The 25,941-nt window shown below is 50.1% G+C and overlaps 2 protein-coding genes across 11 annotated transcripts in view; one reads left to right on the top strand and one right to left on the bottom strand.

Moving 5' to 3' along the window:
• The window catches only part of LOC129129590 (opioid-binding protein/cell adhesion molecule homolog), a 311,003-nt gene extending 296,555 nt beyond the window's left edge, over window positions 1–14,448 (top strand). For all 5 annotated transcript variants that reach the window (XM_054647535.2, XM_054647536.2, XM_054647533.2 and 2 more), the window contains 2 exons: window positions 1,230–1,381; window positions 11,565–14,448. In XM_054647535.2, the coding sequence (XP_054503510.2) occupies window positions 1,230–1,381; window positions 11,565–11,665 (253 nt within the window). In that variant the 3' untranslated portion in view covers window positions 11,666–14,448. The remainder of the gene's footprint in view (window positions 1–1,229; window positions 1,382–11,564) is intronic.
• Window positions 14,449–17,527: 3,079 nt separating this feature from the next.
• The window catches only part of LOC129129549 (protein CEPU-1), a 393,966-nt gene continuing 385,552 nt past the window's right edge, over window positions 17,528–25,941 (bottom strand). For 5 of the 6 annotated variants that reach the window (XM_054647483.2, XM_077189990.1, XM_077189992.1 and 2 more), the window contains 4 exons: window positions 25,040–25,160; window positions 23,534–23,685; window positions 20,576–20,608; window positions 17,528–19,035 (listed from right to left, as the gene is read on the bottom strand). In XM_054647483.2, the coding sequence (XP_054503458.1) occupies window positions 18,935–19,035; window positions 20,576–20,608; window positions 23,534–23,685; window positions 25,040–25,160 (407 nt within the window). In that variant the 3' untranslated portion in view covers window positions 17,528–18,934. The remainder of the gene's footprint in view (window positions 19,036–20,575; window positions 20,609–23,533; window positions 23,686–25,039; window positions 25,161–25,941) is intronic. The other variant, XM_054647484.2, reaches the window with a different exon arrangement.

The following is a 25,941-nucleotide window of genomic DNA, read 5'->3' as shown; positions in this document are numbered from 1 at the left end:
GAAAAAAGCCCAAAAAACTGCCAAACAACAAATCAAACACTAACCTGCAAAATAAACACACACTGCAACAGGGTGACAAAGTGAGGAGGTGGAGGGAGGTGGAAGTGTCTGAGGCCATTATGTGGAAAAATATGGTATTTGCAGGGGTCCCCAGCAAAGGAGGAATGATGAGGAGGACTCCATCTTGTCAGAAGGCTAATTAATTCCTTTATTATACTATATTATTCTACTATATTACACTATATTACATTACATCTAAACTGAATCTGCCAAGCACTCGACTCTGCACACAACTGCACTCATCTCGTGACTGTCAGCTGACAGTCCTGACACACACACACACACTTGGCCCTGATAGGCCAAGGAAAAAAAACACCATCACTCTGGGTAAACAATCTTCATATTGCATTCTATTTTGGCACAACACAGGCACAGCAAATGAGATAAGAATTGTGCTTTCTTTATCTGATGTTCAGAGAACGTGAAACCCAGAAATGTTCTTGGGAAGAACTGTGCCTTGCTTTTCTCTGTGAAGAGAAATGTGGTGACACAAAAAGGCTGGGATCAACTCGTTTTGGTGGGTGCTCAGCTGAGGGCTGAGGAAACCCCAGAGCTGTTTCTCCCAGGGATGGTGGCTGTGGGACACTGGGGTCAGGTTGGATGGAGCCAAACTTAAAACTTTTTATTTTTGTGCATGACATAACACACCACCCCCGCACAGTAAGTGAGCTCCCCTTCCCAGAATTTTTCTGGGACAATGGTACAAAGCTGATGCTGCCCATTCAGAGCCTCTACTGCCACAGAACACAGGGTCAGTGAGCCAAATTCAGATGCTCCCATGTCAACACCTGCCTGAAGGGGTCTGCTGACAATCTCTACTGTCAGGCAGCTGACCAAGGATCTTTTTAAGCATTCTGCAGAGAGGAATCTAAAAGCCCTTTTTGGGAGTTCCAAGCTAACCACCACAATGAGATGCTGAAAGTCAAATGGCTTGAGCATTTCCAGGACGAGAAACATAATTCAGCCAATTAACAGCAAAAGGTATCATTTATACTGCAGGAGTAATTGCTAAGAATGGAGAGTTTGTCTTCAAAACTGGGATGCACAAGTCCAGTGGGGGAACACGTGGGTGTACAGTGGTGTTGGCTGGTGGGAAGCAGAGTGTCCAGGAAGGGGTAAGATCCACCCCAGCCCTGTTGTCCCAGCACTGCTATGGTGTTTCTGTGCAGGTTAGCAAACGGGCTGGAGGGAGTGCGGATCGAGAGCAAGGGCCGCCTGTCCACGCTGACCTTCTTCAACGTCTCGGAGAAGGACTACGGCAACTACACGTGCGTGGCCACGAACCAGCTGGGCAACACCAACGCCAGCATCATCCTCTACGGTAGGTGCCAGTTTTCTGCAGTAAGGTGAGGTGAGAAGGAGGAATAAGAGAAGGAGAGTGAAGAGGAGGCATTTGGAGAGGAGGAGGATGAAGAGGAAGAGGAGGAGGAGGAGGATGAAGAGGAGTTTGAAGAGCATGATGAGGAGGATGAAGAGAAGGAGGATGAAGAGAAGGAGGCTGGCAGACGGCCAGTGGTGGAGTGATGGAGCAGAGCTGGCTGTATTTGGTGTTCCTGGTGCACCGAGGTGCCAAACAGCACAAACCCCGAGCAGTGAGGCCCTGCCTGAGGATGCTCAGAGGATGAGATCTGGATCAGCCCAACACTGGGTGCACAGCACAGCTGGCCACAGTCCGCTCAGCCCTGGTGTTGCTGGAGCACAGGGGTGAGGAGGGAGCCTGGGACAGGTGAGAACATGCTCTGGGTGCATGGTGTGGGGTTTTCCCTTGTTTGCTGCTGGCAGGTCTGCCAGCAGTGGTCACGTTGTACTGGCAATAGCAGGATGGGTGACATCAGCCTGGGTGATTCAGGTGGCCAGGACAGGAAGGTGTTTGAGGAATGGTGTCATCAAGGACAGCTGTCATTGAGGAAGGTTGTGTGCACCTGTGGCTTGTCCCTTTGGCATTCTGACAAGCTGAGAGAGCTGTCACGATCCAAGGGTGGACAGCAGGAGCCTGCCTTCCCCCAGCAGGAGGGAGAGGATGGAAGTCAGGGAGCAGGCTCAAGGAGATGTTGAGAGGGAGAAGAGTTTCCACACCAGCTTAGAGTTTGGATGGGTGGACACTGTGGAGGGGGCCTGTGGGGTGCTTGGTGTTTTGGGGTGGTGAGAGGGGCACACCTTTGGCTTTGGTTGTGGGGCTGGCTGGCCCATTCAGGTGTTTTCTGCTCCACTCTGTTCTGTTGTGTTCTGTAGGGTTGTGTTTGGGTAGGGGCTGGTCCAGGCCTTTCTATTCTAGCCAGTTCTCCTCTGACCTGGCCTGATTTCTTCTCTTTGGCTCCAAACTCTGGGTTCTGTTCCCTCTCCACTGCTCTCTTCTCTTCTCTTCTCTTCTCTTCTCTTCTCTTCTCTTCTCTTCTCTTCTCTTCTCTTCTCTTCTCTTCTCTTCTCTTCTCTTCTCTTCTCTTCTCTTCTCTTCTCTTCCTTTTTTACCTTTTTGGTGAAGAAATTTTCCCAATATCCAGTATAGTGCAGTATAGTATAATAGACTATATATAATACAATATGATACAAATACAATGCAGTACATACTATTAATAATAATAATATATCAATAATAAATATATATAGATATGAAAACAACTGTTATTCATATATTTAATAATACTGTCTTGTTGACATATATTATTATATATAAGCATATTATTCTTTATTATATATTATGTATGATACTCACAGTATATAAATTATAGAATATCTAGTATACATTATTAGTTTTTGCATAGTACAACATATAACTTACAATGTAAATGAGGTATTTTCTATATATATATTTTAGGGATATAGGAGTTACAGTGGCAGTGCTGAATTGATGGTTGGGTTTGATGCTCTTAAAGGTTTCTTCCAACCTTCATGATTCTATGACTGTATATAGTAAATATTGTATTTATGATATTTAGTACATAAATAAGTACATTAAGTTTCCAATCCAGTTTTCCCAATATCCTTTTTTTTCCTATTTCCCTGTCCTGCTGGCACTCTTACACTTGCTTTTTCTCTGATGTGAGACAAAATAACAGCACCTAAGTCTCTTTTATTCATGACTTGAAACCAGACTAAAGAACAAGTTGCAGTGGAGGTAACTCCCTCTACTCAGAAGGGGACTGGATTAGGGGTTTTTTGGTTTTGTTCCAAGCTATTATCTGGTTATTTTTTATTTGACAACATCTGTTTTCAGGCATTTTTCCTTCTCTTGGCAGATAGTGTTGCTCTTTACACACTCCTCCTGTGGCAGCACAGCAATCCTCTCACAACGGTTATCAATTGATGCCAACATGCAGAGAAAACAAAATTTCACCTTGTTTTAATAAATTAATCCCACAAACACGTCCAGCAGGCTGAAGTGAAGCACATTAGAGGTGATTGCATAGATGACAAAACAGGGATATTAAAAATCATCCATAAAAAGTGAGATGTAGGAGCCCAGTCCTGTGGCTCTCCCTGCCTTGTAGCAACTCCTGTTAGTAATGGTCTGTTCAGTGGAATGCTAATATTCCTCTAATCCTTGTTTTATAAAAGGAAGATTAGGAAAATATTTACTAGTGAGAGAGCAAGAAAAAGCATTAGGAAGGAAAAGTTAAAACTTAAAATGTTCCATTTGTTTTCATGTGGGTATTTAGCTGCACCAACATTGAAGCCTAAATTTGTCTTTGAAAGGATATTGGCACATCCTTTGGATATTGCTGTGTGAACACTCAGGGTACCTAAAGCTATTTTAATTTCATAACTTTTAATGGAGAAAAAGGCAAACATTCATATTCTCTTTCCCCCCCTTCTTTCAAGAGTGTATTGAGTGAAGCACACTGGAGCAGTGAGGAGCAAGCAGGCCATGGAGAGAGCTCAAAAAAGAATTTAAGCAGGTGGGATTCCATCCCTCCTCGAGGATTGCGCTTTTTTCATTTCGTGAACATGTTGTGAAATTCAACAGCTTGTCTGTCAAAACTGCAGCTTCTTGGAAACACAGGGGAGAGTGGAAAGATGGGCTCTGTGGAGAGCTTCTATTTGGGTACGTGCGTGGTGTTTCTTGGACAGTCTCTACCAGCCTTTGCCAAAGGGGAGAGGAGCACGAGTGGTTGGAAATCTGTTAATTCTTTTATTTAAAGATTTCATGTCTGGGTTCACTTTTTGATGAGCACGTTGCATTTTGTACTTGCTATTTATATATGGAGATGAGGGGGGAAAAATCACCCAAACCTGGATCTTAGGATCTCTTTTAAGTGCAGCATGTCCCTCAGTCACCAAGGGAAATTCCCCCAAGCCCCCACTCCAAACTGGGAGCTCTGGGACCTTTTATTGTCCCTTTCCATTGAAGAGCTATTGGAATAAAGAGAGATGTAGTTGTTTTATAAAAGATGCTATCTGCATTTTTCCAATGTTCAGGGTCTTATTTCTAGTATGTAATCTTTTTGATTGATGATTGGGTGAGTTAACTGAAAATAAGTTAAAATACCAAGTGTTAGACGTGATTTAAACCAATTATTCTATAGAGAGATAAAATCTTTTCATGCTTTATTGTGCACTCTCTTAAGAATCAGCAGCTTCAGACTAAATACATAAAAGCAAGGGAAAGCAATTACGTCTTTAAGAATAAGAGCCCTGATTCAATATTTAAAGACTGCTTGACTTAAAACACTTAAAACACAAGTCATAGAATCACAGAATGGTTTGGGCTGGAAGGGACCTTAGAGCTCATCCAATTTCACCCCCTGCCATGGACAGGGACACTTTGTACTACCCCAGGCTGCTCCAAGCCCCATCCAACCTGGCCTTGGGCACTGCCAGGGATCCAGGGGCAGCCACAGCTTCACAGAGCCTCACTGCAAATATTTGAATTTTGCAAAAAGAGAATCAATGCAAAACATATGCAAAAAAAAAAAAAATAGCAAGAAATAGCATCTTTGCCCTGTTTTCCTATTGCTGTGGAGCGTCTGTGATTGCAGTGATTTTCTGTGTTTATTTGTGCACACAAACCAGTAATCTGACAAAACTAAGAGATATTAGGAGTGGAAATTAGTAAGGAGAGGAGAAGGAGGCAGTGCTGTATTCAGGCAGTATAAATACCAGAACCAGATCTTTTGTACAGGAGAGAAAGTAATTACCCCCCATCTACTGTTGTGCATTACAGGAACTTGGAAGGGCAGGTGAATCTGTCCAACTGCTTTTTTGTGTCTGCCACCAGCAATGCTTTTCAGGTCAAGGGAGCAGCTCACACCTCATTTCATCATTCTTCAAGTTGCCACCTGCCATTATTAATAGCCCACAAAAAGGCTGAGATATGTAAGCTCCATATATGCTGCCAAAGAGTCTGGGAATTGCAATCCCCAGCTTTATTTTGCTTCAGGAATGTGCTGGTGGGCAGCTCAGGGATTGGTGGTCCCACATTGCTGTGCCATGGTGCCACAGCCAGCCTGGCTGGAAGCAGTGGAGGGGACAGAACACTGTTGGGCGGGGAGTTACGAATGCTTCAGTTCTCTCTGGTCAACAATAAAATGATTTTTTCCTGTTAATTGAGTGGATTATGCTGTGTGGATGTTCTGGGTGGGATCAGGGCAGATGTCCATCAGGTGCCTGGTGCTGGCTGGCTGTGCTGGTGCTTCATGACTCTGGGCTGAGCCATCCATCCCCTCCATGTCCAGATCCTCAGCATCTTCTGCTCCAAACACCCCTCAGGAAGTGGCCACTCTTCTCTGGAGTCAGGCTGGGAGAGCTGGGAGTGTTCACCTGGAGGAGAGAAGGCTCTGGGGAAACTTTGGAGTCCTTTCCAGTGCCTAAAGGAGCTCCAGGAGAGCTGGGAAGGGCTAACTCATGGGGTTAATTTGGGTTATTTGGTCAGCTAATTAGGATTTGGGGTTACCTGGGACAGACTCACTTTCTGTAGAGGACTTTATGGTTACTTTAGATCATGGGGTTACTTTGGCTCAATCAACTAACATTTGGGGTTACTGTAGATCATTGGAAATTAATTGAGGTCAAACTTGTTCTGGTCAGATCACTTTGAGGTTACTTGAGGTCAACCAGTTAATATTTGGGGTTACTAAAGGTCATTGGGGTTACTAGAGGTCAAATTTGTTCTGTGCAGAGTCCTTTGAGGTTACTTGAGGTCATTATTTGAGGTCAACCAGTAATATTTGGGGTTACTATAGGTCATTGGGGTTACTAGAGGTCATTGGGGGGTTACTTGAGGTCAGCTGGTTCATATTTGGGGTTACCAGAGGTCAAACTTGCTCTGTCCAGAGCAATTTGAGGTTACTTGAGGTCATTGTGGGGTTACTTGAGGTCAACCAGGTAAATACTTGGGGTTACTTTAGGTCATTGGGGTTACTAGAGGTCAGACTTGTTCTGTGCTGAGAACTTTAGGGTTACTTGAGGTCATTGTGGGGTTACTGCTGGTCAGCCAGTTACTTTTTGGGGTTACTATAGGGCATCGGGGTTACTAGAGGTCAAACTCACTCTGGACAGAGCACTTTGGGGTTACTTTAGGTCATTGGGGTTACTTGAGGTCAGCCAATTAACATGGGATTATTTGAGGTCACGTTCCCTCTCTGAGGACCCTGCTGGGCTTTGCTGAGTTCAGGCATTTTTCTTGTTCCAGTATTTGAGGTCACCAGCTCCAGCAGTGACAGCAGAGCTTGGACCTGAGTTTGTGTCCCTGCCACGACTCCTTCTGTTCCATCTCACACCAAGGAACCCCCGTGTGCTGTTGCTGTGTCACACCTGCCCACCATGGTGCCAGTGTGGTGTCAGTCCCACCCTCACCCCAGCTTTCCTGGTGACTTTGAGTTCCCTTGTCACCATGAATTGCTCATGCCAGACCCCCTGGCCCTTCCCTCTGCCCCCTGGCCCTTCCCTCTGCCCCCTGGCCCCAGCTGTGCCTCCAAATTCCATCCCACCCATGTCCTGTGAGCACCTGCCCCTCTTGGCCTGTCTGCACATGAGCTCCTCCAGCATTCAGTTTTTTTGGGAGAAGATGTAGATCCTGAGGATCTGGTCATGAGTGAAGCTCTCCAGCTCCATCTCTTCTGGCTGGTACCCCTGGATTTCTCTGTCCCTCTGTCCATACCAACCTTTACCTTCTGCAGCTGCAGATCTGGTGAGATGTTTCAAAGACACCAACACAGCTTGAAACGTTAAACCAGGCTTTATTAGACAATCATTAACATGTCACATCACCCAGGGTTAAGCTTTAATCATCATCCACAAACAGAGAAATGATTTGTCTTTAATAAACTTGGCCTAAATCAGCTGTAAATTAGAATTTCAAATAGGAGCACTTTCATGGGGGGGCAGAGGTTGTGCCATGGCACTGTGGTTTGGGCAGCTTGGGAGGTGAGGGGGAAAAGCTTCCTTCATGTCTTGGTGAATTAAGCCAGAGCTGAAGTGGGATATCTTCTTTTCCCTCAGTATTTATCAGTGTTCTCTTCTTGTGAAGGGATGAGGGACAGCTCCCTCCTCTTCACTGAGATGTTTTGTTTGTAGGGTTTTTCCCAGCACATTCCCTGTTATCCTGTGGGGTTACTTTGCCTTCACCTATTATCCTCTCTACCTACTATACATGCATTTTTTTCTCTTTCACACTTTTATTTCCATTTGGTCCCTATATTTCACATGTGCAGTTGTCTTCCTGTGTTTGGTACTTTGTGTTTTCTCTTAACTATTTCATTAAACACTTTGTGTTTTCTCTTAACTATTTCATGAAATGCCAACTTTGCCATTAGAAGCTGTAAATAATCCATATATTGTACCACCCTATAAAATGCTTACCTACAGTCACTGCTCACATTAACATAGTGTCCCAGGGTCTGTGTTTGTGGCAAGCCTTAGATCTTGCTCAACTTGTGTCTCCTTTTTGTGTGCATGAAGCCACCACTTTCTGTTCCTCACTCTGTGCTGGGTGGCTGCTCAGTCCCAGGGGTGAACATCCCTGTTGGAGCCTTTTTAGAATCAAAATTGGAGTTGGAAGGGACCTTTTAAAGGTCATTTAGTCCCACCCCCCTTCAATGAGCAGGCACAGGCCTTGAAGGACCATGTAGTTACCTCAGGGAAAATATCAGGAAAAATCATCCTGGGGAGGTTGCCAAGGCTTACTCTAGGTGCCTTTGCTCTCAGACATGAGTTACTGGACAGGCATCCCCCAGACTTCCTTCAGTTATTGCTGTCCTCAGACATGAAGAATTGGACAGGCTTTCCCCCATTAGCTGCTGTTGCAGACCACGAGAAGCAGAGAGGAGCTGTTGTCTTTCCCTGAGCCCTCTAGGAAAGAGAGGCTCCAGCAGCGCCCTGAGTGTGGGCACCTTCCCTTCCCGTTTCTCCTGAGTCCTGACAATGAAAAGCAGCAAGAGATGCATTCTAAATTCTTCATCTCCGTGTGTCTGTTTCTCACCTGGAGAAGAGTGAATGTTGCAACAAACTGGGAGGAGTGAAGTGGAAGTCATAGGACTTCTGTTCTGCACAGAAAGAAGGCAGGAAAAGAAAGTAAAAGCTATTTTTTGGTGCATGTGAAGGGACTGCTTAGCCCTGTAAGCATTTGTGCTATTCCCATGGCTCACACTGGAGTTGAGAGAGCCTCCAACACAGGCTAAGAAAATCCATTCACCACAGACTCACTGATTCCTTCTGACCTTTGTATTCAAGATCTTAGGAGAGAAACAAAATCCCAACCTTGCCATCTGTACTCAAATCAAGGTCTCAAAAAATCTAAGGCTGCCTCAAGGAGAAGGGAGGAAATAGCCAGGAAAGGATGAAAATAGCCAGAAAAGTGGACACAAAATAAATCAAGAGGAAGAAAATTAAAAGCAAGCAATAATAAATAACTGCAGTAATAAATAAGCTGAGCAGGGGCAGCCAGAGTCCAGGTGCACTCACACCTCAATGCCCAGGCACTGGGGTTTGAACAAAGCAGAGCCAAAATATTTGCTGGGACGGCAGGGCTAGGGAGCCTCAGCTGAGTTCTCTGCCTGTCCTGGTGGGAGTTGTCCCTTTCCCATAGAGAGTGACAGTTCAGAGAACACAGGAGTCACAGGCAGCCTGTGATGAAATGTGCCATCTGCCCTGATTTTGTGATTGTATCTAATTACTACTTTATTTTGTCTCTGTATCTTTATTCTTGTCTCTTCTGTAGAGTATCTTTACAATCTTTACAAGGCCAAGCTGTCTGATACCAGAATACATTCTTCCACAGTAAAGAATAAATTGAAGAGAAAATGTTTGTTTTCTTTTTTTTCTAGTAATGACCCAGCATTTTTAGTTTTATTTCCTCCCTGTATGAGGTGACTTATCTATTTGGGAGCTCTCCAACTCAACCACAATGCAATTGCTTTAGGATAGATTATGAAATTTCTAAAAGTGTCATTAAATCAAAGCCAATAACCAGTGCAGAACTGTGAACTAGAAAATAGTGATAAGAATTAGTCACACATTAAAATCCACATCTATAGAGATACTAGAGAAAGGCACCAATTTAGCAGTGTTTGGGCAGGTGTAAATACAGAAAAGTTTAAGGCTAATCAGCATTTAGTATTAAATCTGCAGAAATTGTTATGATTTTGGATGATGTGCTGAGCTGCTGCCGTTGGTTTGAGGGGTGAAAACCAAAGAAGAGGGAGCAGTGACAGGTCTGAGGAAAACCAAGCTAAGAAGCCCTTTCTATTCTACCTGCAAAGGGTCTACCTGCCCCTAACAAATGTGGGTTTCCACTTGTCATCTCACAAGGTCTATTCAGCAAGGAAATGTCTGATTATGGCATAGTTCTACCCCTGGATGATCGTGTGCTCTTATAATCAATTTTGTTTGAGCATGGGCATGACACAGCTTCTTGCTCATCACTCAATCTTCCCATCATTTCCTTCACCTTCTGGCAGCGCTTGGATTTAACATCTCAGACTCTCCTTTGCCTCTTCCTGAATTAAGATAAATGCTTGGAAAAAATCAGTAGATAAAAAGACAAGGAATAACACCATCCTGAGGAAATTATGATAACTGGATATGATTTCATAGAATCACAGAATGATTTGGGTTGGAAGGGGCTACAGGAGAGCTGGGGAAGCACTTTTCGTAAGGGCATGGACAAGGGAGAATGGATTTAAGTTGAAAGAGGATGAGTTTACATTGGGTCCTGGGGAAAAAAGTCTTCACTTTGAGAGTGGTGAGGCCCTGGCACAGGTTGCCCAGAGAAACTGGGGCTGCTCCATCCCTGGAACTATCTAAGGCCACGTTGGACAGGGCTTGAAGCAACCTGAGATAATTGAAGGCTTCCTGGCCCATGGCAGGGGATGGGACAAGATGGTTTTTAAGATCCCTTCTGACCCAAAGCATTCTGGGATTCTATGATGAACCCATTCCAGGTGACTGCAGGCCTGAGAGCATATTCACAAATGCATAAGAACCCCATTAACTTCACATTTCATCCATGCCATGAGTTTTGATGCTAAGGCAGCTGAGCACTTATTTTTCTATTTCTTCCCTTTCAGAATGCCAGTACTGGGGCTCAGACCTGTGACTTCTCCAAATTCCTCTCCATGGCCATGGGGAGTGTGGACAGACCCATGGCCCTGTGGCAGAGTGTGTGGTGGCTGCCTCTGCTTCCCCCACTCTGCCCAGCTGTGGCATCCCATCCTGACTGGCCCCTGGTGTGCCCTGCAGCCCAAATAACAGCCCTAACATAAAAACCCCAACCAATCTCCACTCCAGCGGTGTAATCGGATGACCAGCCTCCTCCCTGCCTGACCTGCCTGCCAAGAACCCCCCAGCAACCCCAAAATGCTCCTGCATACCTGAGAATCCACATCTGGGCAATGCCATTTCCTGAGCCAACGATCCTTTGTTAGCAGTCACAAGTTGTGCCACTCCAGAGCACCAAGGCCTGGTGGCTCTCACATGATTGTCTGCATCAGGACTCCCCAAGGAGGGCAACTTCAAGCATGGTGGGGCTGGACTGACACCTCTCCAGTGCATCCTCCTCCTCCTCCTCCTCATACAAGGACTATGCCTGCCTTAAGTGTTCCTCAAGCTCTTTAAAAACCTCCTCACCTCCTCCTCAGCACTGGCAACGCTCTCCAAATGATGGACAAATGCACCACCCTTCCCAGGGGGAACACAACACCCTGGTCAGCTTAGGGGTGGGAACTGCAGGCACAGTGGGGAGGTGGGTTACCCTGTATACCCTAAATGCAACTCAGGTGCTTTAATTAAGCTAAGACCTTCCAATTTACTAGACAGATGGGCTTAGATCCCATGATACTATAGTTAACAGCTATATGCCCTAACCAATAGGCCTCTGCCTAAGGCTCGGGTACATAACTAATGCACATCCATGAGCTTGCAACTCACTATGAACTTCACTACAGAGCTGATAAGAAGAGGAATTGAACCTCTGTAAAAAGGACTACAGCCTAATGCTTACACACTCAGCACTGTCACATCATCTCGGTGCTGTCCCTAACGCTCTCCTTTCTCCTCTCTCCTCCATACAGGGCCCGGAGCGGTGCACGATGGCGGCAACGCGGCGTCCCAGGTGGCTGCTGGCCTCTGCCTCTGGGCCACCCTCCTCGCTCGCCTCCTTCTCGACTTTTGATAAGGGAGCGGAGGGTCCCGGGAGGCCTCGCCGCACCTCTCCCCCGCCGCGGGCTCGGCCGCCGCGCCGCCCGGGGACTCCTCTCCACCGGACGGGCGATGGATGCACCGGAGGACGGGCGGCGGTGCCGAGCGTCCGAGGATGGCCCCGTCTCCCACGTGCCGGGATCGTCCTCGCCGCCGGTTACGCTGTACAGACCCCACCACGTGCCACCAGACTGTCACCCGCCACCGTCGCCCCGGGGATGTGGCCCGGCACGGACGGAGCCCCCTGTGGCTGCCTCATCTCCAACGCCGCGGGCACGGAGCCGTCGGGGCGGGTGCCGCCCAGAGCCTTCACCGGGATGTCCGTCTCGTCGTCTCACTAAGCCGCCTATGCCCAAAAAGACCCCAAGGTTGAAGCCTCCTGGCTCCGCCTTCAGCCCTCTCGGTCCTGAATGTCAGTTCTCGTCGCCAAAGCTCCTCCCTAAGCACCCCGATGTCGCCAGCCCCCCATCGCCTGCCTCTGCTCCTGACAGGATGCTCTCTGGCCCTCTGGGAGAGGGTCACCCGACACAGCCAGTTGTCCTTCAAGGGTCACACACTTCCCACTACTCTTTATTCCAGCTGACATCTTACCCCTGTGCTTCTCACTAAAACCCCCTCACCTTCCTGAGGACACGAGGCTGCTCTCCCAGGAGTGTGAGCCCTGGGGACTGCCACCAGCCCTCCTAGAGACTAGAGCCTTCTTGCTGCATCGGACAGCCAGGCCCTCACTCCTTGCTCCAGATCCCTGCCCACTCTGCTGCTGCCCCCCTGATGGCAGGGGCTGCCCCATGGCTCTCACCTTGATGTTCTGCCAGCACTTTTTGGGGAGGTTTCTCTGGGCTTGTTGTCCAAGCACTTTCCAACCTGCACATCAAAAGCACAGCATCACCAGCGTGGGGCAGAGGCTCTGAACAATGGATCGAAACACCAGCGGACAAGGCCCTTTTGCTACAGCTCTGACGTCCATGACCCTCTGTATCTGTGTCCCTCATGGGGCCATGAGCTGCAATGTCCTCACTCTGCCTTGTCTCATGCCCATCATGTGTCCCTGCCTGAGGAAAGTCTGATGTGTCTGACCCCGTGGAGGAGGCCTGGGCTCTGTCAATTTGCTGTGCTGGCACAGCAGGGACAAGGATGGCTCCAATGCTCCCTGCTGCAACTTGCCTGTGACACCAAAATAGACACACCCAGACTCTGCCCTCTCTGCTTCTTCTAGCCACCCTGGGAGCTGCCACCCGTGGTGGCGGTGGCCATGTCATCTCCCCACATATGGAATTGTGCTCCTGATAGCCTCGTGCACCATGGAACCCCTTGCCTGGTACATTGTGGCAGCCCTGAGCCTTCTTGTCACTCCATGGCCACCCGGGAATGCTTTGGTGCCACAGTCTGGGGATGGACACTCCCATCCTGCTCCTGAAAAGTCACGCCTGGCACCGAACCCTATTGCTGCAACAGGGAGACTCGACCACAGCAAGGCACTGAGCAAGCACACAGAGTGTCCCCTGTCCTGACCCAGCACCTCCCCGTGCCTTGTCCCTTCCTTCTCCCTCCATAAGTGAGATGACTTAAAACAACGGCCACGCACACGCTGTCTTCCCCCTGCAAACTCTGCTGCTGCCCAAACCTGCTTTCTGTGGCTACAAGGAAGCTGGGGTGCCAGCCCTCAGCACATAAGATGGAAAAACCACCCTGAGCCAGAGGCCATGATGGGCCACCACCGTGTCCTCTATGCAGCCATGCCTGTCCTCATCCCTGTTCCCAATGGGCTGCCCAGGACCTGCTACAAAATCTCAGTGGATGCTCCTGCCCGCCCATCCTGGATGTTCGACATGTACCATGGCTGATTGACAAAAAACAGGGCAGGAGCTGCTCCAGTGCTGGCCTGAGGCTCTGGCTTACCTGGTGGACAGGGATCTAGTGTTGACTGGGTGAGTCCGCGTCCTGCGGTCCCTGCGGTGCTGCTCTGCTTCTCCGCTGGCATCCAAGAAAGGTGGCACTGTCAGAGATCTGGGTCCTGTCCCCCAGCCTGGGGCATGTTTATCACGTGGGGATGGCACTGTCTTCAGCCAGCATGGCACCACGCACATCCTTCCCCACATGCCCGCTCCAAAATACCGTGGGTGCAGGAGACACCTTGCCCTGATGCCTTTACTGGTCCGCACTGCCCCACAACCGCCCCCCGCTGCCACCCCGTGCCCTTTCCTTGGTCAGCCCCAAATTTCTCTGTCCCCACAGCAGAAATGCTGCAGAGTCACAGGGCAAGAGGCCACAGCGAATCGGAGAGTGGCAGTGACGAGATGCCACGACGCACACTGAGGCTGGCGGGCCTGGTGCCAGGGCTGCCCCCCATCCCATCCTTGTCCCTGGGTCGGGTGGGCTCCCCTGTACCCTGCCGGGACGGCATTCGACTTTCTCGTGCCATGTAACGTGCCATTGTGAGGAACGTGTTGGCTGTCTGAGGCCGGCCCCGCCGCGGCTCTGCCGGGTGCCAGACCCATTTGTGACCACTGCTCTCCGTGTTTGGATGCCCAGGGGGTGGCTGGGTGCCCAGGGCGGGTGCAGTGTGGCTCTTGGGTCTCTCCTGCTGACGGCCGTGATGGCCGGTCTTGAGTTTCTGTCGATCATTGTATTCCAAGGGTGGCTATACTACCTGAGATTTGTGCATGTTACATTGTAGTTGTAACCTTTTCTAATTCGGCAAGAATAAGAGATGGTTGTGATTGTGCAGTGTATCAATAAAGTTTGACGAACTTTGTACCTTCGGGGCTTTGCTTCACGGGTCCCGTGCACCCCAGGGAAGGGATGCAGTGCTGGGCACCTGCTGAGCTGAGCTGGGAGGGCTCCTGAGTCCTGGGACCTCTGCCACTGCTGGGGTCCCACCCAGCACTTGGCTGGACCCTCTTTTGATCGTCCCCTGTGACAGTGATGCTTGAAGCCCCACAGCTGGGGGCCTGCTGCTGTTTGGGCCACCCTTCACCCCATCCATGCATCTCCCCTGGGAATCCACCAGTGAGTCTCGGCTCCTGCCCACCTCTGTCTGCTGATGAGTGATGAGCACACACCTGTTGATGGAGGCCCTGAAGGGTAAGGACTGTCTGAGTTCTCATCGCTCACCCATGTTCCATGGAAGCAGCGTGACTGGGGGCCTCTTTTCCACAACTGAGACATTTCCAGCATCACCTCCATCATCTTGCAACAACGTTCACTCTGACAACTAAACCTGCCCCCATCAAGGGATGCCTGTGCAGACAATGCACTCCCAAGGTTTGCTCCTCTCGTGATCTGGCAGCGTGTGACACAGACCAAACATCTTTGTCAAAGGACAAAAACCTTGAGGACCAGGAGCAGAAGACTCGTGACCCTCAGCATCTCCCTGACAGGGCTGTAATCTCACAGCAGGCTGTACCCATTGCACCCAGGGGATGCCTCACCTTTCCACACCATCAACCAGGAGAAAACATTCAACAAGCTCTTCTAGTCTGAGACCTGCTGCCAGGAGACTGGAGGTAGTGGGACTGTGACAGACCATCAGAGTCTTGCTCACTTTGAGACCTCCCTTCATCTTCCCCAACGTGGGAATGAAAGTCCAGTCCCAAGAGTTTTTCCCTGAACACCACAACAAGCAAACAGCTCCATCCCAGCACTGCTGTGAGCTGCTGTGACCTTGCACATCAGGAACACTGCTGTCCCCCTTGAGTGACCCCAGCAGACAGGTAAGTGCTTCCCAAAACTCAACAACCTCCTGAGGGAAGGGATCTGGGAGGGATGTGTCACCTTGCCCACTTTCCTCAATGTCACCTGCAGTGAACCAAGCACTGGTGACCTCCATGGGAGACTCTGCTTTGAGCCTCTTCCAAAAACCCCACCCTGTCAGGGAGCCAGGGCTGATTTGATGTAACTACAGGTGCCACAAAGCAATGCTCACCCCTTGCATGTGTCATCTGGGGATCACGCCACAATCCAAGCTTCGCTAATGCTTCCCATCTTCCCATGCCAGTTCTGCCTGATACCCAGTGCTGGACCTGCCTCCACTGGAGTGAATACCAACAGATGCCCACACGCTCCTGCTCATGGCACATCCTGATGCCTCGTCTGCATTGTCCCCAGCACAGAGCACGGGAGGCGATGCAGCCCCTCTGTGCCCATCCTCCATCTCCCTTTCCTGGCTTGAGAGGGATGTTTCTCCATGGCCCTCAGCAATGCCCAACCTGTGCCTAAGGACATGGACCTCAGCTGCTACATCCAGGGGGAGGGAAGGCATTTTCAGACCATGACCTCCATCCCTTCCCAGCACCAAGAGACACCCTTACCTATGTCAATAAATTATTACATAAATGCATCCATCGAGCCGCCTCTCTCTCTCTTTAACTTCCTCTTTGTCTGCTACTTTGGCACTGGACACTCCTTGATCTCTCACCTAGAACACCAAAAAAGTTACAATTACAGAGAGGAGGTGAGGGAGAGAGCCCTGCTCCCTCCATACCTATCCCTGGATCCTTCCCCATTACCCCCAAGCATGTGGGCATTGCCCCTCCTACCTCCTACCAGGTTTGCTCTATTGTGGCTGGCTGGTCCAACCTGGGAGTTGCAGGAGCTGCATAAAGACCCAGCACCATCATCTCTGCCATCCTGACCCTGCTACCTGTGCCCAGCTGTCCTGTCCCCACACCCCCAGTACCCTGTCCCTTACTTGGGATATGCCACAAAGCCTGAGCATGGTTCTTCCCTTACCCCATGTCAGTATCACCTGGACACTGCCTGTCACACCTCAAAGCAACATCTTCCCATCCTACTTCTCCATGCTCATCTCTTGGGTTACATCATAGGGTCAAGAAATAAAAAAAGCTCACACAAAACTATCACAGCATCAACAGCAACCAACTTCTGATCCTGAAAATGTGTCAGGTGACCTGAAGAAACCAGCACCCTGGAGGCTACAGTTGAGGATGAGGACCAAACTCACTAAGCAACCTTCCAGCATCACCAAAAACCAAGACACTGACCAAGACAAGGCTCCATGGACAGCAAAATGCACCTACACACAATCCTGCCATGCTTTGCCTGTACGGAGCACTGCATGGGGGATCCTGTTCCCTGTATTCACCTCACATCACTCTGTCCCTCCTTCCCACGCAGGATTCACTTCAGCTGCTCCACAAGCATCCCCAGCAATGCTTTGCAGCTGGGCTAGAGAGCCACACCTGAGCTTAGGGGCACTGAGTGTGGTCCTGAGCAGGGAAATTGGGCAGTGTCAGCTGTGCCTGACACTGTCTCCATCTACTCACCCAAGCCTTACCTGTGGCAGCATTCCTGCTGGGCCCATCAGTGAGGTCCAGGGGCCATCTTTCCAATGCTCTCCTGGCCCATTGTGATGACTTGGTGCTCCCGTCTGCCACCCCCACCTCCAGCACCCCTCCCCACATCCCTCCCCATTCCTGGTGGCGCAAGGGGAGAACGCGGAGTGGCCCTGGCCCCCGCGGCAATGAGCACCACAAGCAGACGGAGCGGCCACATGGAACAATCGTTTTAATGGATAGGCAGAGAGAGCCCCCTCGCCGCCTGCCTGCCCGCGCCTGGGCCCCCCGCGTGCCCCCCGCCGCCGGCCGCAGGGAAGGAAAGGAAATTGAAGGAGGAAAACCAATTGCAGGAGAAACCCCCGCTGAAATGGACGGCGAGGCAACAGGTCCTGCGCCTTGGCAGGGGCCGGTTGCTTCGTCTTCTTTTTCTCATTTCTTTTGTGTTTGTTTTTTTTTTTTTATATATATATATATATATACATATACACACACACGCACGCGCACACACACACATATACATACACATATATATATATATATATATAAAAATATATAAAACTGAGCTATATAGATCTCCCTCTGTCCCTCAGCTCGCTTTATTCCACCGCGAAAAGGCCGGGGCCACGCGGCAAAAAGCGACAGAGAGGGGCCCTGGTCCCCTGCGACCCTTTGTCCCCGGTGACCCGAGGGTGGAAAGGCGAGGGGGTTCAGGGATGTGTGACCGAGACACTTGTCTCGCTGAGAACCGATACACACCTAACTCCATATACAGCATGCAGTAATGGCAGCGGAAGGACCCTGCTGGGAACTGTGGCTAGAACTCTAACAAAAAAGAAAATTATATATATATATATATGTATATTTATATATACTGTATATATATATCCCATAAAAAGATTCAGTATCTCCCTCCACCTCAACGCGCGGCGAGTGTCGTCTGTGCCCTCGGCAGGAACTGTCCAGACGACCGCTTTTGGGCCGGTTTTGGGGGTGTTTCAGCACAGACCTCCTCCTCATCCTCCTCGCCGGGCTCACAAACCTCCTTGGCTGGTCGCCTCCTCGGCAAACAAACTTCTCTCCGCTTGCTCCCCCTCTCCTGGATTGTTTTTTTTTCATCTTTTTTTTTTCTTTTTTTTCTCCCTCTTTTTTTTGCATTTCTGTTTTTTAGGAACTAAGAGTTCTAGGCTCGTATCAGAAAATACAATTAATAAAATTAACCATGACTCAGAATCCCTTATCATTCACGATGTCCGCGGATGGTACGATGAAAGCGTGGCTCGACGCCGGTCTCCTTCCTCCCTTTCCTTTCATGGTGGTGTGGTAACTGTTGAAGATCTATATATCTATACATATATATATGTATACATGGAGATATATATATATATATATGTATATATATTCTGAAACACAAATGGCGGCACAGTCCATGAGAAGACGGGGAAATCTTGGCAAAGGAGAAAACCCGTGTGTCTGGATGGAGGGTCCCACGGGAGGGAGCAGGCGGGTGGCGGCAGTGAAGAGGACAGGGCAGGGGACAAGTGCCACACTCTGATGGCCCCGTCCATCCTTCACGCTGGCCCGTGGCAGAGAACAACAAAAACAGGGGGAAAAAGTGGTAGGGGACGAAAAAAAAAAAATAGGGTGAAAAGAAAAAGACTCAGTCGCATTGCATCTTCAGCAGGAAGCCTTGGATTATTAATTTTTTCCCTTTTCTCTCCATTCCAAATTCCCGTTGTGTGGTTTTTTTTTTGTTTTTTTTTTTTTTGCGTGTTTTTCCTCTCTCCCCCTCCCCCAGGTGGCCTGGCCAGATACTCTCTCAATTCTTATGATTATTTTTGGAAACGGTGAACACTTCTTCTTTTTCTTCTTCTTTTCTTCCTCTCCTTTCTGCTTGCGCTCGCTGGCCGTGGTCGTCGCTGCCGCTACTCCGCGGGCCGGCTCTCGGGTCAAAACTGGCGGGCGAGGTGGGCGAGCGGGAGGAGCAGCAGCCACGCGCAGCTGCTTCGCCGCCACGCGCCGTTGTTCCCGTCGTGCACTGCTCCAGGGCCTGTGGGAAGGGACAGGAACGCCCGTGTGGTTGGTCATGAAGTCAACAAATAGCAGAAACCATGAAATAAAGATTAAAACCAAAAAAAAAAAATCACGCTATTTGGGGCCCCCGGCGGTGTTGCACGTGATGGGATTGCTCTGAGAGGTCTCTGGGTGTCCCCGTCCATCTGTGCTTCTCAGGAACATGGGAATGGCCATCCCTGTCCTCACAAATGCTGATTTTTGGGACAAGATCCTCTGCAGACCCTTTTCAGCCTGAAGTCCCCATCCCAAGCCCAATTCCTGTGCATCACCACCATCCAACCTCCCTCAGCCCCCTTCACCCTCCTCCAAACTGGTCCCACATTTCCAGCCACACTTGTAGGGGAGATGACAGTTATTACCCATCACATTCTGCCCACCCCAGGGTCACCACCCTGTTGCCCTCCAGTGTCCCTTGGGAGGGACAGTAACCACCTCCCCACCCTGCAGAGACACTGCCAGCAGCACTACATTGAGGACTTGGTGTTTTGCACCTCTTCAATGTCTCTTTGGGGCTCAGTATGGGCCCACACCACCTCAAGGAGATGGGATGAGGAGGGTCAAGAAGAGCCAAGCCCACCCATCTATGGGGACTACAAGAAGTGAGGAGTTCAAAGCTCACTGTGGGAAAGGATGTGGAGGGTGTCTTAGACAATGGCTTTCACCAAAACACCCATTTTTTCACAAAATAGTTGGCCCAAGAGACAACTAAGGTGGAAAAAGACCTCAGGAAAGCATCCTTGCTTGTGTCCTGTGGAAGCAGGGCTGACCACAAGGTCTGATTCACAACTGTTTTCGAAACCCCAGGACATGTGCCCTCACTTCAAAATCTGACCGGGGCACTGAGCATCAGAAACCATCTGGTTTCCCACCAGTAACACTCTCCAGCACACTCAGACACCTCCCACCTCACAAATCCAGGTCTCACACACTGCCTCCACAGACATCTGCAAGTCATACCAAGGACTGACCACTCCATTCATCACAAATGAAGCCACCCCAAAATCAAAATGACACCAAGCCAGTTGACCAGACAGTAAGACTGCACAGCAGAGAGCTGGCTGCCCTGGCCATGAATAACAACAGAAGGGGGACCAAATGCCTGTCCACCCCTCTCTCATCCCATAAAAAAGGCACTAGAAGCATCCCAGAGGAGGAAGGACCTGCCACAAGGCCCACTAACACAGTAGCACTGGGAAAACAGCCCAAAGACAGCCCTGCTGTGCCCTGGAAATGGGGAGGGAGCGGGACACCATGGGATGGGGACAGGCATGCAGAGGGCACAGACCACCACCAGACAGGCACAGTAGGCTGGCAGGGAGGGGGCAGGATGGGAGGGTGGCTAAGAAAGCCCTGATTCATCCCTACACCAGTGAAAGCAGTGGGGCTGTGGGGCAGGAGATCCAGCTGGTGGGTGCTGCGGCTCCCACTGAGATGAGTTGTGGTGGGAGCCAGAGGGGCCCAAGGGGAACAGCAGGGGAAGCACTGGCATTGTAGGGAACCCCCAAATTACTGACCTTTCCAGGGTGTCAGAGCGGTAGTTGTCTCTTCTAAAAATTAAAGAACAAGGGAAAGTTAAGGCAAAAGGGCAATGGAAAGCGCAGGCTCGAGACACCTCCCTCAGCCTGCCCTCGACCTGGGGTGGGAAAACCAGTGGATGGGGTAGAAATGGGATCTGATTGCCCAAATCACACCCCACTGCTCTGGGGCCATGGTCCCCTCATCTCTGAGATGAGATGAATATGGGACCTCAGAGCTGGCAAAGCACAGGGGCTGGGATATGGGGATGCAGGGCGTTCAGCTCTCCCCTGTGAGTGCAGGGCCCATCCCTCTTGCTAATCCTGCAACATCCCAAAAAGATTTATGGCCTGACAGCTGCCTCTGGGAGCAACACAGACTGTGTGATGGGCGAGAAGCAGAGGGTTGGTTTTTTTCCCCAACTCCACAGAATGATGTGGTTTCCCTGAGCACTCTATCACATCCCAGACAGCACCAAATGAGCCGCTGAATGAGACGGCAGGTCTGGAATAACGAGTGCTACATGTTAAATAAAGCACTAGTTGACCTCCATGAAAAATTAGATTAAAAAAAGGATTAAAAGATGAACGCTACATTAGCCTCTCTCACAACCCCAAAAAGGCTCATGTCACGCTACCTGCACAGATGAAACCTCCATTTGTGGGGGAAAAACTCCAAAACACTCAGCTTCAGGGAAAAAGGGCCACTCACAAAATTGTCCCCCAAAACCTCACAGAAGAGACATTTCTCATGCACAGGTAGTGCAGCCACCGCATCCACTTCCCTCTTATCTTGCATTAAATAAATAAATAAATATGTTGATAAATAAGACACATTAATCCCCAGATTGAAGACACTGGTTTAGGGACGGGTGAGCTTGGCCCTATGATGCTTGGGGCCATCACATTCCTGGTAATTAGGGAGGGATTGTTCCTGGGGGTGCTGGGGAGCCCTGCACCAGGAGATGGGGAACCCCAGCATGTCACGGTCTCCTCAGGGAACTGCCACCCCCCCCAGGGGGACTAATTTAAAGACTGAATGGATCATTCAACCAATGGAGCCTTTATGGAAATTATGGGTGGTCAAAGGACTCTGATTTTCCTGATGGGATTCACAGCCAGACCACAAAGCTAAGGGGAGATCATAAAATAAGCTTAGACTTTTGTGGGATGCTTCCCAGCCTCCCACCTGACACTGCCATCACAGCATGAGTCCCACAGATGAGTTAGAACCCAAGGCACCAAGAGGTTAGAACCCAAGGCACCAAGAGGTTAGAACCCGAGGAACCAAGAGCTCTTCAGCAGGGAGACGCCATCTTTACTTTTAGGCTGTTCATCCAGCCTGTATCTGCAGATGCCAAACTGAAGGCTCCCACTAATCAAGATTTTAACCTCATAAACACATTGGAAGGCTGCAACATCATAGCTAAGAATGTGGCTCAGGCTACGTTGAGCATTTGGTACAGCCACCCTACGTCTGCAAAACTGGTGGAGCCAGGCCTGGGTGGCTTTGCAGTGCCAGAGGTGTTGGCATCCCTAAAACATGGGGTTATTGGATTGCCAGGAAGGCTGGGGTGGAAGAGAACTGAGGTAGTTCCTAAGCAATGGCAATGATGGCTTAGCACAGGTGAACCTTCATCACACACAGCTTGGACTTTACTGGGGGAGCAAATGGGTCTGAGCATCCAAGATGGGATGAACTCCTCTGTCACAGCTCAGGGGAACCTGGCACAGCTGCCAGTACCAGTGGCAGGGGAGGATAAACCTGTCCTGTGATGTCACCCTGACCCCACAGCTGTGGTGTGGCCCCTGGCAAAGCCCGACATCCCCTGCCGTCCCTAAACAAACTGCTCCCTTGGAATCCATCCAGCTCCTCCCCAGGACATGGACAGCCCTTCCCAGGGTCTCCAGATGCCTCCCACTGCCCTGGCACACTCCAGGACCCAGAACATACTGTGGGACTGCTCCCTATCCCAAGACACTTTGTATGACCAGGGTACAGACTGCCCTGATCCATCCCTGAGGGACCTGGGGACAAGGAAGGTTAATTTGTCACTCTGCTCTGCTCCCTCTGACCGTACAATAACAAGAGACAAGGCAGGCACAACAACCGGGTGGCAAAGAGGAGGACAATGTTGGGGAGAGTTTGGAGGTCCCCAGTCTGCACTTGTCCCGTGTGGTTCAGCTGCAAGAACCACACACCCCATACCCCAGCAGGGAAATGTCCCCAAGCAGTGGCCAGGGATGAGATCTGTCATCCATTCCTGACTCCTGGAGGGCACAGCCTCTGCTCTGGTTTTGCTGCCACCTGAAGAGGTTTGACAAATATGTTAATCAATCACAGCCCTTCCCATCCATGGGCAGTGTCAGCATTGCTCTCATCCCAGCTCCAGCATGCAGGGAAAACAGTCCTGGGACAGAGGTACAAACTTTCTCCTCCTTCCTGCCCTCCACACCTTCCCATCTCCCTTGGCACCTCCAATAAGGATATATCTGCTTGTCAGGAGCAGAAAGCATGGCCTGGAAGGTGATGGAGCAGGGAGCCTGTTTGTTCTCACATGGGAATGGGGCAGCAATGACTGAGCAGCATCTCTCCTCCCACCCATCGACACAGGGGGATGCCTTCACACAGAGGCTCTCCCAGGCACTCATCAGAGCAAGAAGATGGAAACCTGCAGCCAGCTCCTAACTTTGCATTCATGGCAGCTCCCAAACACAGTGCCAAACACCTCTGAATGGTGGGAGACACTGGACCTGGATCAGGAGGCAGCTTTGGAGGTTCACCCCTTCCCAAGCACTCACCACAACCTCCAGCCCATGTGCCGAGGGCAGAAAGGACCAGCAGCAAATATAAATCTCCCCCAAAAGACATGGGAGACCCTTCCCATGTCTCTGCCATTGGTGATGTCACTGTGAAGCCATTCCCCCTTCCTGGCTGATTCCCTCAGCCCTACTCACCATAGAGGATCATGCTGGCGTTGGTGTTCCCTAGCTGGTTGGAGGCTACGCAGGTGTAGTTGCCATAGTCCTGCTCAGAGACGTTGAAGAAGGTCAGTCTGGAGAAGAAGGCTTTGTTCTCCACTTTCAGCCCTTTCTGTCCTTCAGCCAGTCTGGGAGAAAAGAGGAATGGGAGTTCATGAGGGTGGCATCAGGAAGGGATGTGCTCACTATTTTCCATGCCCAGTTATCCTCTGGTTGTGCCTGTGAGTGGGGAGATGGGTCTTGGGAGACGAGAGAGAGGGAAAGGTATTGGGAAAGATAAGGGAGATGGATGCTGCTCTGCTGGGTCTCCAGCTGCCAGCCCATACCACCCCCATGCTGACCAGAGGCATCCTCACTGCTGCAGGGTCATGGGATGGTGCTGGGACGCACCAAATGCTGTGCAGAGAGAGGGATGCTCCTGTGCCTGGGAAAGGCTCATTCCCACCCTACAGAAGAGCCTGGTTTCCCTCTCATGCCCTCAGTCCTCTCTGTTTTGCAGAATGCCTTCTGTGACCTTCCTCTTCTCTCATCCTTGTGTGTCCCCAGTGAGTGCTGCAACAGGCACCCACCACAGCAGGGAGGGTTCTCAGCCAGCACAAATGCTGGAGCATTAACCAAGTGCTTGGGCTTCCCTGAGCTGGTGTCCTCATCCTGCTTAGCTCCTGCAGCTCTTGCCTGCTAATTCCTCAGGGGAAGTGCTGGATTCCCATTCTGAGCCACGCTGGGTGCTGATCAGGCGGGCTGAGCCCGCTCCTGCCGCTGCTCTGCAGGCCCTCGTGATCTGACCTAGTTCTGAGCAGAGCCTTTCATCTGCCACACAAACATCCGCAGCTTTGTACACTCTGCTGCTCCTTTCCTCTCCAACCGGGTGAGGCAGGCAGACCCAGACTTCCCTCCAGCTTCTGGAGCATCTTTTTTTGGTCAAAACATCCCTCCTTATCAGTGACCAGTGTGGCTTGTCCTGTGTCCTTGGCCACACCACGGCCCCTCTGGGCTAATCAACACAAAAATTGGTTAAAACCACTTTGCTGGGGTCAGAGAGAGGCAATTTCTCCAGAGTGGGATCTACCCTAGGCTGTGCTGCACCACTCCTCATTCCCCAACCACGTCCCTGTGCTTTGGCAGGACACAGAAGTTGCAGGTTGATCTAAAAGGTCCATTTTCACCCCAAAGCAAGGCAGGCTCTCTCTGAGGTATAGCAAACCCTGTTTCTTGACTGACACCCCATTCCTTTTGCTTTTCCAAGAGCTGCCTTCTGGCCAAAGCATTTAAAGAGATGACAGAGATTTCATCCACTCTAAAGTGCGTGGATTTGCGCTGCCAATATCCATTTTGGACATTATGCTTCACCCAAGCAGGGATTTACCACAACACCTTCACACAGAGGCACGGGCAGCAGCAATCCTCCCCCAGTGAGGGCTGCAAGAGGTTCCTGGGAAAATCCCTTTCCACAAATTCGATGAGTTAAATAAAAACTCTTACCGCTTGTCATCTTTGTACCACTGGAAGTCGGCAGAGGGGACGGCGGAGGCCTCACACAGCAGGATGCCCTTCTGCCCCACCGGCACCCCTGTGCTCTTGGCATCCGAGATGTACGGAGGGTCTGCAGGGAGAGGGGGAACCTGGGGTCAACACCCAGCAGCCTTTGGGACTCCAATCTGTCTTGGTTTACAAGATAGGTGTCTGCTAGGGAAGGCGGAAAAAGCTTCCCTTGGAAAGGAGGAGGCTTTTTCTTTTTCCCTCCCTTGTAAACCCCCTCCCTCCCTCCCTCTGAATTATTAGAATCGTGAAATCAAGGGGCTCTCAGGCAAAGATATGGGAATAGGAATAGCAGTTCTTTACTACTATGTATAACAAAGCAAACAACTACGGCTCCATCCCTGCCCCTTGCTCCTGAAGATTTCCTTTCTCTCCCTGCACATGAGCAGGAGCCAAAATAATCTCTGAGCCCATTCTCAGCTCCTGCCACTCTGGTGCTGCTGTACCGAGGTTTTCAGGTTCATGGGAGTTCTCTTCCAAAAACAACAGGCCCTCAACTCATGGTTGTTACATGTTCAGCTAATGGAGTGACCAGAGAGGGGCTTAGGAGAGTCTTTGTGTACATCTAAACATGAAATATGCTGCTTTCTTCCTCTCTCTCATTTTTTCTAACAGAAAAAAAAAAAATTCTATTTACTGCTCACTTCTCTCCTCAGAGGTTATCAGCACAGCATCTCTCCATGGGCAGAAAACCCAGGTTGATGGAGACAGCTGAGGAGGAGGTGGTGGGAAAAAATGGAGCTTGAAAAGAAGGGGAAAATAGGGCAAAACACCACCTGCTCAGAAAAACTGCTGCCGCCTGTCTCGCTCTGGGGCCTTTGTGTGCCTCACTTCCTTGAGGGGAA

Source organism: Agelaius phoeniceus, chromosome 23 (assembly GCF_051311805.1).
Source record: "Agelaius phoeniceus isolate bAgePho1 chromosome 23, bAgePho1.hap1, whole genome shotgun sequence".
Taxonomy (NCBI): domain Eukaryota; kingdom Metazoa; phylum Chordata; class Aves; order Passeriformes; family Icteridae; genus Agelaius; species Agelaius phoeniceus.
This window is presented reverse-complemented; position numbering and strand designations above follow the sequence as displayed.